Consider the following 13,461-nt stretch of genomic DNA (forward strand, 5'->3'; position numbering starts at 1 on the left):
CTCACGAGTCAATATGTATAGGAAATTTTGTATCATCGCTAAGTATCCTATTGGGTTCAGAATAGTACAGAAAACTAATTGCATCCGATGAAACTATTATCCTTTATTATATTTGCATTAAAATCCGCAGTCTAGTGATCAGAAACCAATTCCTGATCAGGCATTATATCATGGTATATATTACATAACCACCATACAATGTTTCCTTCCGAAAAATGACTAATTAGTTCTTAACTATTTTGAAATTTATACGTAAAATTCGATAGTTCAGAGTGAGGTACTGACATATCTATGAATTATGTGTGATCAGAAATTGAATCTGTTCTTTTTTTCAGTCCGATGCGGAATATGTATTTGGTAATACGGGAAGGAGACTTTAACGGAAGGTCCGTCGCGATGTATCTCCGCCATTTTCCGCCGTTTTGGGGGTTGGTCCAGAACGGATGCTGCGCAGCTGAGACCCGTACAGAATCTGCACAAAGGGAGAAGAACACTCTGATTGGAGCAACATCCCCTATACTAGGGTAACTGGATCCCTTTCGGTTTTCAACTCGCGGAAAGATGGCTTATTCGCCATTTTTTTTTGTTCTTTTCGCAACGCACGGACCAACACGAATGCTTTTCGACCCTGTTTCAAGCATCCTGTTAGAAATGTTTTCTTTCAAAAAAAAAAAAAAGTATCGATATCTAGTTAGGATGATAAAAGTACGAAAGTGTACTATACTCAGGTGACAACATTCGGGAAATCGTCGCCCGAGTCACCTGTACGTGCGTGAGTGTATGAGTGCGTTGTTTGAATCGACAGGCGACGAATAGATCGCGAAAGAATAAACGGCTGATGGTCCGCTAATTCGGTCAACAACCGCGGTCTATCGTCGCCTTGTGACCAGCAACTAGAGTGAGTGAGTGAGAGAGAAAGAGAGAGAGAGAGGGGGGGGGGAGAGTATATATTGTGGACCACAATTTGTGAAATTAGAAGAGAGAGATATTTGTTTTAGCGGCGGTGTCATTTGTTTTATGTTTTATCCTTATTAAAAATACATTTATATTTACTTTATCCGAATCTAAGACCATGGGCGTAAACACTGAGGGACCTGGACTGAAGAAAATGGCTTTTGCACTACTCTAGAAGAAAAAATTGAATTTTGCGCTCCTTCCCCCTGACTGATATGGCTACGCCCATGTCAAGCACCATTTATTTCGAATTTGCCCATCTCTGCTATGTACAGGGGTCAGACCCGCTGAGATCCAGGCGGCGACGACTGCGCAGGATTTCTCTCACGATGCGGGTGTCGTTGGCGTTGGCCAACCCCTGGCCGCGTCGAGGGTGCGCGGAGGGTGCGGCCTTCCCCCTCGTGATCAATACCAGTGCCGGCCTGGGCCTGCTCGCTCGCTCCTACGTGTGTTCTCTCTAGCCCACCCACGCGAAATCCTGCAGACCACGAATTTTTCGTCTTGTCGTCACCCTTATCGGCTTTTGTCGTCGCGACGGTGTCGTGACGACCTCGCCACCCCCATCCCCGTAGCCCTCTCCACGGTCCCGTCAATTCGCAAATCGCCTAAGCTCGCCTGGTTTCGTTCACCCTGTTATTCGTCGGTCATCCCCCTGGCGGGGGTTGCTTCGCGAAAGGTACCAGAACGATGGAGGAAGACTGTTCGACGTGTTGTACGTGTGCGTGTGTGGAACACTCCTCTCGTTCCTCTGCCTTTCACAAACCTGGAAAGATTATCGAAACCCCAGTGTTATGGTTTTAGAACAGAAACGGCATAACCAACAGAAATGATGGAAGGGGCCCGCAAGAATGTATACAGCTTCCAAGGAAAGGACACTTGGGTGTTAAACTTTCTATCTTGAAGTTCTATAAAGTCCTCCCAGAATGGATCCATGATTTCTGTGGATTCACGACGAGGAAAGACTGGTTTCACAGCCTGTACGAGATTCGAAAGCAACGGTACACCACCGCGCTATCTGCCTGCACCCCCCCCCTCCCCACTCCCTTCTTTAAGACGCTTCCTGAAAGCCGAGCCTCTAATTGCATAAATGATTCTCACGGGATGATCGTAATTACACGCTGGTTCATTCCTTGGCCACGATTCAGAGACGCGGACGGTAGCGTAAACGTAGATGCGTGAGAGTGCCACAGTGTACAGACGAAACTCGGCCGCGTGTTGCTTAAATCATTAATTAGCGCCGCACGCGCTATAGCCGCGCCGTTGTAAACTAGAATTTCGCACGGGCGCACCGTACGCCTCGTGTGTACCTATATATATGTATACCTACGCGATAATTGACCGTCGAATATAACTGCACAATAAACGCATAAAAGTATCGTTTTGTGTCTTGGTTATAGATAGATTATATAATTCTGGTCGATTAGTACGATTCAGACGCGATTGGTCCTAACGTCACTAGAAAAAAAGATTATTATAATGTAGCCTGAATTATAGTCGAGAATTAAAATACCCAAAAGTGTGGACCACACTGCATTGCGCGCGGTCGATAGGTAGACGAAACGTTCTTTTTTCCCTTCACTCTTCTCGGTACATTTATATTCAGTTTATTTCTCGGGTGTAGGAGTTACTCTTATTGTAAACAGGCTGACAGTGAAATATTCGAACGGACGACGTTGCCAAATAAACGGCGCGAAACTACTCGAAATCCCACGCCAAACGGTTCGGATGAAAGTGGAAAAAATATGTCGTGACGCCTGAAGCATACATGTATACTAGGCTGCCCAGTGTATTTTCGATGTGCCACCACGCGGGGATGCCGGGTCTTCAAATTTTCGAAATGTTTACTCTCCGCGTGCTTGACAGAGAGGGAGGGAGGCAGCCGAAAATTGCACAGAACGACGACAAAGTTGCTACACGCTGTTATTTACGACGTGACGAGTAACCACTTCCATCGGTGCTGTCGAACACGTGCGTTTATTGAATGTCCACCAGGTTACTCAGCCACGTTTGTTTTTTTTTTAGCAACCATGGGTTTCTCTTTTTATTGACTATGATTACAGTCCTCAATTTACATTAACGATATTCCCAAGGCATCCTGCGTGTTGACACTCGAATGCATTTCGCATCTCGTCTACGTACAAAATTCCGCCGCGGTTCTCTGTGTAGTTGCGTTTTCTCTCTGGCCAGTACATCATGTCTTTGAGTGAGATTACACTATCTATCGGCAACTCTTGTAAACAAGATACCGGAACGATAAAGGCGTTCACTTATCGGGACACTGACCGACTAAGTAGAGGAAAATTTGTTCATGTTCTCTCTTCAATACATGTATGTACATACTACACAGTTCATTTCACACATACGGGGTCTTTTATGTATGCTCCGGGGGTTCTAGGACCCCCCTTACCAAGAAACTACATAGTTCACGTCACACACACACGGGGTCTCTTCAGCATGCTTCGGGGACTCCGTGACCCCACATTTTCAGGCCACGTGATCAAAGGCGCCTCCACCGAGGCCTCCGTGCTGGGTCTATGGCGTCTCCACCGGGGCTCCGTGACCCCACGCTCTCACCGCGCAGGGTCTATGGTGCCTCTACCGGGGGCTCCGCGACACCACGCTCTCGCCCCACGTGATCAATGGCGCCTCCACAGGGGGCTCCGAGCAGTGTCCACGGTGCGTCCTCCGGGGGCTCCGTGACCCCACGCGATCAATGGCGCCTCCACAGGGGGCTCCGTGCAGGGTCCACGGTGCCTCCACCGGGGGCTCCGTGACCCCACGCGCTCCCCCACGTGATCCATGGTGCCACCACTGCAGGCTCCATGCAGGGCCTACGGTGCCTCCACCGGGGGTTCCGTGACCCCACGCGATCAATGGCGCCTCCACAGGAGGCTCCGTGCAGGGTCCACGTTGCCTTCCCCGGGGGCTCTGTGACCCCACGCGCTCCCCCACGTGATCCATGGGGGCTCCGTGCAGGGCCTACGGTGGCTCCACCGGGGGCTCCAGGACCCCACGCGCTCCCCCACGTGATCCATGGGGGCTACGTGCAGGGCCTACGGTGCCTCCACCGGGGGCTCCAGGACCCCACGCGTTCCCCTACGCGATCCATGGGGGCGCCCCGTGCAGGGCCTACGGTGCCTCCACCGGGGGCTCCAGGACCCCACGCGCTCCCCCACGCGATCCATGGGGGCCCCGTGCAGGGCCTACGGTGCCTCCACTGGGGGCTCCAGGACCCCACGCGATCCATGGGGGCCCCGTGCAGGGCCTACGGTGCCTCCACCGGGGGCTCCAGGACCCCACGCGCTCCCCCACGCGATCCATGGGGGCCCCGTGCAGGGCCTACGGTGCCTCCACCGAGGGCTCCAGGACCCCACGCGCTCCCCCACGCGATCCATGGTGCCACCACTGGGGGCTCCGTGCAGGGCCTGCGGTGCCTCCACCGGGGGCTCCGTGACCCCACGCGCTCCCCCACGTGATCAATGGCGCCTCCACAGGGGGCTCCGTGCTGGGTCCACGGTGCCTCCACCGGGGGTTCCGTGACCCCACGCGCTCCCCCACGTGATCCATGGGGGCTCCGTGCAGGGCCTACGGTGCCTCCACCGGGGGCTCCTGGACCCCACGCGCTCCACCACGTGATCCATGGTGCCACCACTGGGCGCTCCGTGCAGGGTCCACGGTGCCACCCAATGGGGGCTCCGTGACCCCACGCTCTCACCCCACGTGATCAATGGCGCCTCCACAGAGGGCTCCGTGACCTCACGTTCTCACTAGATATGATGTGAACTGCTACTTGTGAATTACTCGTGATTCGATCACGTTCGTTCTCAATCACGGTCATTTTTCAGAGTGATTCGTGATTTCTCGTGATCGTTTCTGATTGGTGGAGAAACCTAACAGTTCTTTACACGCGACACATAATCTGTATATTTTATATTTTATATTAACGACATCGAAACAAAAATTCGAGTTATATTGTATAAAGTGAAAGAATAATTAGAAACAATGAAGAATAATGAATAAATTAATGATTATAAATTATAATCTACATGTTACCTAGCAAATCATTCTTTTAGAATTTCTTGTTTTTTCTACTGATTTTTACAAACACAGTAATGTAATTCATCGTAAAATCATATTGAATACGTTTTTCTGTTTAAAGATTAATGACTTACGATTGCAGTGAGCAAATTCACTCAAGATAAAAAAATCGCAATCACGGTCGTGAATGAAGTTAAATCACGACCGTGATCGTGATTCTGCGATCACTGTGATAAATCACCGTTAGTGATTTTGCACGCCATCTCTACACTTTATAAATGTAATTCTTTTTAGGGTGTTTTACTTGAAACAGTGGCGCAACTGGACTTAAACGCAAAAATCGCGGGACGAGTATCTGTTGGTTGATTGAAATTTACGTATCCGTTGGGAAAAGTGTGCTTTGACGAAAGTATGCAAGCCTTTTTAAAAACAGGCAAATTGGGACCGGGTGAACCAAAAAAGCCTTCAACTTCTCGCGCAAAAAGAGAACGCAATACTCCTGCGCCACCATGGGTTGAGAAATAGTGAGCAATATTTTAGTATAGCCTTTATTATCAGCATATTTTTAACTTGGCACCGAATCATAAGGTTTGTGTACTTTTACAGCCGACCAAGAACCGTGGAAGATGTAGTTGAGCAGGGTGAGGTGGTCGAAGTATTGAAGCAATGTCTAATGGGTAGTGATTTTCCAAATCTCTTATTTTATGGACCTCCTGGAACTGGTAAAACCAGTACCATATTGGCAGCAGCCAGGCAATTGTTTGGTAGCCTTTACAAAGAGAGAATATTAGAATTAAATGCTTCTGATGAAAGAGGTATCCAAGTTGTCAGGGATAAGATTAAATCTTTTGCTCAGCTTACTGCTGGTGGTATGAGGGATGAGTATGTTTATTTTTACGTAACTTTTACTCAACTGTGAAAGTAATGTCTCTTTATCAATTATGTTATTAATCATATGAACAACATCCCCAATTATAATGTCGTTCATAAAGAGACATTGAATGCTAATATTAGTTTGTAAAAAGCCAATGATGTTTAGTAAAAGGTTTGAGATTCACGGTAAAGCTAAGCAGAAAGGTTGTTTGTAGAATATAGTTGTTATCAGGAGTTGTAATGAAGTTCTTTAATGACTCTTATTGCCAACTAAAAAACAAAGTGCTTTGGGCAGATTGTTCCAAAAGTACAATAAAGTTTTAAACTTTTGGATTTGCTTCAGGAGCAGACAAATGAAGTACATGTTATTCTACATCAATCTTATGTTGTGCTCGTGTGATTTCTATGATAAAGGCACAATCTGAGGCAAATAAAACAGCAGTTGTGATTAAGGTTGAAAAAACATTTATTGAAATGATTATTTGTTTTTTTTTCAGTGGAAAAAGGTGTCCATCTTTTAAAATTATTATCCTTGATGAAGCAGATAGTATGACCAGGCCAGCACAAGCTGCACTTCGTCGTACCATGGAGAAGGAATCACACAGTACCCGTTTCTGTTTGATTTGTAACTATGTCTCAAGGATTATAGAGCCACTGACTTCTCGTTGTACAAAGTTTAGATTTAAACCACTTGGAGAAGAGAAAATTGTTGAAAGACTAGAGTACATATGCAAGGAAGAGGACTTGAAGGCTGAAAAGCCAGTTCTGTTGAAGATTGTGGAAGCTTCAGGAGGAGATTTACGACGTGCCATAACATGTCTACAATCTATTACAAGGTTAAAGGGTAAAGGCATTGAAATCACTGTTAATGATGTTCTTGAAATTATTGGGGTAATTTCTACTTCCGTGTTTCTAAATTATATCTAAGTTATAGTGTTTGTATTTTAATGTAATAAAATTTAAAAAATTATAGATTGTACCTGATAAATGGTTGGAAGAATTGATGGAAGTTTGCAAGACAAAAGACTATAGCAAGGCTGAAGCATTTATTGATAATTTTATGCTAGAAGCATATGCCACATCTCAAGTGAGTACTTCAAGCTTATGTAGGGATTTAAATATCACAACAGTGTTTTGAACTCTAATTACGATTGCAGGTGATTGAGCAACTCAGTGAAAGAATGATATATTCTAATGAATTGACAGATAAACAGAAAGCTATGATAGCAGATAGACTTGGAGTAAGGATTTCTAATTACTGTCATGGTAGAAATATATGCATTATTATTCTCGTATTATTCATTCTGTTTTCTGTTATAGGAATGCAACTATAGGCTGTTAGATGGTGGAAGTGAATATATACAACTCATAAATCTTTGTTGTGGTATTATGAAAGCTTATGAATCAGTTTAGGTGTAAAGTTAGTCAGTATTCTATTTTGTTATATTTATCACCCTTTTGTATATTAATAAATATCTATTATAGAAATCATCACATATTGTTTATTGTAGTTTTCCGAAGTGTAGATAGCAGTTGTTAATTATTAGGTAGATATAACAACTACAATATGCAAACGCTGAATTCGGCAATTACATTCAACCAAACAGCCACTCGTGTAGGCAATCTTCTACAATATTGCCGAGTCGAGAGTATGTAACATTCTCCAATTATAAAAACAAGACTATCCCAATGCTTTGGAACATTAAATACATATCGACTAAATAATGTAATTCTAAATGTGTATAAGTTGGGTTCCCCCCTAGATACTTCGTTTTCCCTAGCATTCGTGTTTTACGTAATCTAGGAAAATATATATTCTATCGAAGTAAATTTTATACATTTAAAATGTTGCTTCGCGATAAATTTATTCGTTCTCAATGCAGTGTGCGTAAGCAAATTAGAATCTTTGATGAAAGAACTTAAGTAATAAATAAAGAGTCGAAATAAGGCAATACGTCCCAGAGAAAAATTGATTCTCCAGATCTCTTCCCCGTAGGAACTGCTAGGGACACCCGTCTAGTGACAAAGCCACTCCATTGAGAGGCATTGCCCGACACGATGTGCCTACCGTTTGAGAGCCGCTGGGATCGGCGTGTAGGGGCGTCGTTGCTGCGTGCAATGTGTATCGTGTAGGCGTTGGCGAGGAGGAGATAAGTACGGGGATGTGTCCGTAAAAAAAGCTGCGGTTTCTGCGTACTCTGCCGCACGTGCACGCTCGAAATCGTGTTCCGCGAACGACGGATTCCCCACGGGATCGCGGACGGTCTGCGTTTACGTGCTCAGTCGGGGCTGTTCCGCGTATGGGCCTAACGATCACGGGGGCTAGGAATAAAAAGTGCGGTCGGTGTTCCTTCTTCGTTTCTCGCGGAGGCCACGTATTGTTCGTGCGTGCGTGCGTGCGTGCGTACGTACGTATCTCGGCCGGCCTTGTCACGGGGACGTTGCTCGAGCCAGTAAGGGGGGAACTCTGGCCTCGACGGGGAGAGACACGGTGCACGGAAACGACGCCCGTACCAGGATGCTAGGACGTCTCCATCGTAGGGCGATTGAGACGGTCAGTGCTGCTCGTGCGTGTTAATTCCGAGCTCTGTTGAACGGAACGGTGCCGTATCCACGCTCTCCCGTGAAACCTCGCTACACGGATACTCCGAACTCCGTGGACTGGGACAGGGAGGAGAGACCCGACGGCGCGCGCGTGTCCGTCTCTTCTGTGTTGCAGGAGATGTTCGGAATCTCGAGAAGAGATCCTGGTGCGGGAGGATTTGCTTATCAACGACTACGATCAAACGTATCGTTGCACGTCCGATTCTCGAGCGTATGAGACACTTGCTCGGCTCGTGCTCCGTGTTTGTCCTGAGTGAGAAGAGATCCCGTACAGTGTTTACTAGACACGCGGAAACTTTATTGTCGCCACGCCAGTCTTGTTGTACGCCGAGAGGATTTATCGAACGCGTCACCTACTCCGCGTGAGTCAGTTTCCTATCGTACGCGAGGAATTTGTCGACTGGCGAGAAAGGATACGGGGACCCGAGCTGAGATTCCCAGTGGCTCTCTTCCTTCCTATTGTTTGCGTCGGAGAGACGACCGCTTGCTCGATGATAGTGACGCGGCGGTTGACAGCGCGACTGTTCTATCAGCGTGTGTTTTTTAGGAGAGGATCACCACGTCGATTCTAGAGTCCGTGAACGGTGGGCAGGGTGAATGTTACCGCGAGAAGCATTCATCGTTCGGGACACATCTTATAAGAAATTCGAGGATCCATCGCCGGCTACTGCGTCGCGCGTCAACGCTTCTTGGAATGTGACGGGGGACTCCCGGCGTGAGAAATATCGTAGAAAAGGTAAGCGATTTGAATGTGGCGACGAGTCGACGCTATCGACTCCGCGATACGATACGAACTGTCACTGGCACCGTCCTCCGGATTAACAGTACTTGTTTTCTAACCTGTAAACATGGTTAATACGATATCTGTAGCGATGGTAGTAGTAGTAGTAGTAGTAGGAGCGATAGTATTGGGAAGCGTAAATACGAAAGCATCTACAAAGTCTACAATCTACCAAATTTCACGTCAAGACTAACAGTTATATTTTAGATATAAGAAAGAAGTACAACCATTTGCTCCATGGCAATTCGAAGAATCATCTGGTTAAATTCTTTTGGATTCCGTCCCACTCGGGAATCTGGCGCAATGAGGTGGTTGATGGCATGGTTGATGGCGTGGTTGATTGCAAATGCAATCTTAACAATGATACTCTTAACCATGTTTTGTGACAATACAATTTATATACTGTTCGAATCGAGGTAGAATTAACATCGACGTAGTATCGATTGATTCACGGAAACGAGTTGTCATTGATTGAGTAACTTCGAACTCTGACATGTGCAGAACCTACTGTTAATTACCAGTTGAAAAATAGTATTACCTTCGAGATGTATTATCTGTTACATCATCATGCAGTCATCGATAAATGACAGTGGTGTATTGGAGTTACAGAGGATCGAGAGGAACATCGATACAATCGATGGACAGGTGGCAGATAGGGAATACCAAGAATCTGCTGACCGGGAGCGTTGTTCACTATTGTTTTCTAGGTTTGACTGGCGCAGTTTCAGCTCGATGGTTCGTCATTCGAAATAAAATTTTGGGTGGCAACCGTCGGGTGTGCACTTGTTACCGTTATACAATGGCATTTGTTGCGCAGTCGGTGGCTTTGTTTTGATTTTGGAGCGTACACGATACTCGACGCGACCGCGCGCGTTCTTCGCACGCTTGCCAACTTGATTCAAAGCATTCATCATACGAGTTTTTGAAATAACTAACATTCTAAATAACATCGGTAACTCACAGATTCCATAAAAACGCACGGTTTAGCGCATCGGAAACAATACGAAACTCTCGTGTTGTATATTTTATCAAAGAATAGATCCGAAGCTCTTCGAATATCGAATGACTATCGATTGGACAAAAGGGCGCGTAAATATCACTGTTTCGAAGTCTGTTTCGATCGTCTCGAACGATGAACGATAAACATGTTTTTCAGGTATTCATTTTCGGCGTATGTAGATGCAAAACTCTACGACGGTACGAAAACTCATAACGAGAGCTTATAAAACGAGGTACACCGCGTGAGTTGCTCCTTCCTGTGCGAGGTTGCACTCAGGATGCATCTCGCCACGGCCCGACACTCCCGTCGCAGTTCGTATCCGGCGAGATAAGGAGCAACTTATGCCATTCTGGACTATACATGTATACATATATGTATGCATGCGTGCGCCTGTGTTTGTGTGCCAGACTCCGCGGGTACTTTTCGTTGGAGATAAAGTTAACAAATAACAGACGCGGTTAAGTCTACGCGACTGGGGGGAAAGAATAATGAGAAGTAAAAACGGCGGGAACAAGTACATGCTTTCGTAACAGAAAAGAGAAGAGTTACCATTATACCGTAGCAGAAATAAACGATAAATATTCCGAAAGAGATCTAATCGTTAGAAATAAAACGACACATTGACAATAATTTCGAAATACGATTGGCATGGCAATACTTATGGGAACACACGTAATCAGAGGTTGTCTTTGTCTATGGATCACGGATTCGTCGGTACCACAGTGGCAAACGAGGATAATCTATCAGCTACCGTGGACATTGAGAAACCACAAGCTTGCTTACGCGAGATCCGTCTCTATTTTCCTAAGCAATCACGCGACGAGAAATCAACTTCGAACGCTTCGGCTAGCATTCTTTTTTGCGCGCAACGCGATTACAACTGGTAACAAACAATTCCACCGGCACAGATGACCGAATTAATGGGACAGCAGCAGAACTAGTGAACAGTATGGATACTGCTGGAGCATTGCTTTCTTCTTACAGACACCTCTCGATTATCGTCCGGCTTGTTCTACACGATTATTGTCCAGGCGTTATCCCCACCACCTCGTGGGTGTACCTATGTAAATAATTCGCGGTTCTTGGCGCGCCAGCGGACACACCAGACGGGCAGGAAGAACAGAAAAAAATGGAGAAAAGTATCCGGCGATCGTTTTACGGGATAAAGTCCATTTAATTCGCAATCGAATGTGGTCGCGGTTCAACAATGCTTTGAATCGACATACATGTATACGCTCGGCGTGTTCCCTTTGGCTGTTGGCGGCGGGCGGCGGCTCTCAATAGATCCGACCAGCAGCCTGTTATATGCAGCGCTTAGAGCTGACCGAAACGGTGACGGCTCGTGATTGTTCACCGCGGAAATGACGTTGTCAGTGTCACGTGGTGTCCCCCGATACCCCAATTCTCCGTTGGTCGGTTATTAAATCGATGACTTATCGGCGTTCGACCCGCCGCGGCGAGATATCGTCTCTCTCATTTACGCTTTTCGAGCGGTGAAGAAAAATTGTTTGGTCACCCGATGGCCTGGAGCGTAATGGAGAGATGAACACCACAGTCTCCCCCTTCCCCCATCTAACTCGAAAAAGAGTCCGTGCAAAATGGGGGCGCACGTTCGAGGGGTTAATCGCGACGGGCTGCGCGGCTCTGGTCGATTTTGATCTCGACCTAAGTTCAATCGAGGCATTGTCGAGGCTCTCCTTCGGTCACGCTTGATTCATGGGATCGATACTGTCTATTGATACTCCAAGCTTCCGGGAGAGGGGTTGGGGGGTGAGGTGGGGTGTAGGTCTCCTTTTCGAGTGGCATTCGGACAATTCACCGTTGCTGCGGGCTTTATCGGCCGCTTTAATGACTCACACCGATGCTTAACCGCTTACATTCTGACCTATTGGCCGGTAGATGTTGCCTTTTAATCGATCGGTTCAATTAGAAAACCGGGAGCAACATACGCGGTGTTTCAGACGGATATGAGGGATCTATCCTACTTTACCGATAAACCATTATGCTGACTGATGTATGTTCGTTATACTTACGGCGTGTCTCTAAGTACTACGATAAAGTATCGTGAAACTGAACCGCGACTCAACTCGGATTCTTCTGTTGTCATTTGTAAAACGAATCGAGTTGTATTCGTAACGGAATAAACTGTTCGATTCGTCGAAGAGGATTTGGAAGAAGAAAGTCTTCGACGGGGAAGGGTAACGGAACATAAAATCTATGGTTCGATGGTCGAGCTTCGGATGACAATTTTCTGAAGGAATCGATAAGTCCCGTCACGAAGAATTTTATCTGTATCATCGTCGTTCCGAGGATTACTCAACGGAAAAAGAAAAGTCGGAGCTGGGTGTATTAGCCGATGAGTAAGAGGTTCCCAGCGTTCCGATTGATAAGTGAAAGATAATTGCCGCGGTGTGTATCGATCCAATAATATCGCTGGGATCACGAATACGGAGTAACCGAAAACACGTAGTAAAAATCGGATTGATTCGCCCGTGAAATAACGATCGTAACATGTTTGGCCATGGAAATTCTAATGACGCAGCGGTTCGTCGACACTGATCGTCATCGAATTCCTTTCCTATTACCATTCCCCGGTTTTATAAACGCGCCGCTGGAAAACCGTCCCTGATCCTCAATCCTGTAGAATAAAAAGTTGTGAAATTTGATTGTAGCTACAAAGATTCTTCTTTTGAAACTTTCCTTGCAACGGGGATTCGAGAAAAACGATACATTAATATTTCCATACGTATATCGTAAACATTCGTTCGTAAGATTAACAGTGGCCTTCCGAAAAATCGAGATCGTTATGGAAAGTTTCGGAGTTCCGTTCGAAATTCGGGTCGATCTATTTCGATTTTCGAGGCCTCTTGAACGCTCACGATAGTCGTTTCTTGTTTCTCCGCGAGCATGGAGAATTAATCGTTCGCCGATTAAATCTTGATCGAGCGCGCAGACGGACGGCGCGCGGTGTAGTAGCTATATACGCGCTCGCGCGCCTCCTGTTTGTCCGCTAGTAATGACCGAGTGTATAATTTACGAAAAGAACGACGGAAGAAGCTCGACCAGGCACGACGGCCATTCAGCTGAATAAAACCGTCAGTGGTCCCACGGGGACAGGGAGTCGGAAGCGAATTCCATAAATTCTTTAAGAGTCCCTCCTTCGGATAGAATGGGACACGATTATCGTCTGCTGTGTCCATCGGGGACAATG

At 46.4% G+C, this 13,461-nt stretch overlaps 2 protein-coding genes across 3 annotated transcripts in view; both read left to right on the plus strand.

The window, feature by feature from the left end:
• Nucleotides 1-5,246: 5,246 nt before the first annotated feature.
• On the plus strand, nt 5,247-7,348 carry LOC107192335 (replication factor C subunit 4). The gene is made up of 6 exons (XM_015581555.1): nt 5,247-5,516; nt 5,599-5,874; nt 6,363-6,756; nt 6,839-6,952; nt 7,023-7,106; nt 7,186-7,348. Exons 1-6 carry the CDS (start codon nt 5,404-5,406, stop codon nt 7,276-7,278), a joined length of 1,074 nt encoding a protein of 357 aa, XP_015437041.1. The 5' UTR covers nt 5,247-5,403; the 3' UTR covers nt 7,279-7,348.
• A 1,610-nt stretch (nt 7,349-8,958) lies between these two features.
• The window catches only part of LOC107192322 (catenin delta-2), a 28,411-nt gene continuing 23,908 nt past the window's right edge, over nt 8,959-13,461 (plus strand). For both annotated transcript variants that reach the window (XM_015581538.1, XM_015581539.1), the window contains exon 1: nt 8,959-9,205. The gene's annotated coding sequence lies outside the window, so the exon portion shown is untranslated. The remainder of the gene's footprint in view (nt 9,206-13,461) is intronic.

Source organism: Dufourea novaeangliae, unplaced genomic scaffold (genome assembly GCF_001272555.1).
Source record: "Dufourea novaeangliae isolate 0120121106 unplaced genomic scaffold, ASM127255v1 scaffold335, whole genome shotgun sequence".
Taxonomy (NCBI): Eukaryota; Metazoa; Arthropoda; class Insecta; order Hymenoptera; family Halictidae; genus Dufourea; species Dufourea novaeangliae.

Coding starts and splice junctions, on each gene's coding strand:
- LOC107192335 (XM_015581555.1), top strand. CDS start 5,404: ATGCAAGCCTTTTTAAAAACAGGCAAATTGGGACCGGGTGAACCAAAA. Junction 6,757..6,838: donor ATGTTCTTGAAATTATTGGG/GTAATTTCTACT, acceptor AAAAAATTATAG/ATTGTACCTGATAAATGGTT. Junction 6,953..7,022: donor AAGCATATGCCACATCTCAA/GTGAGTACTTCA, acceptor TTACGATTGCAG/GTGATTGAGCAACTCAGTGA.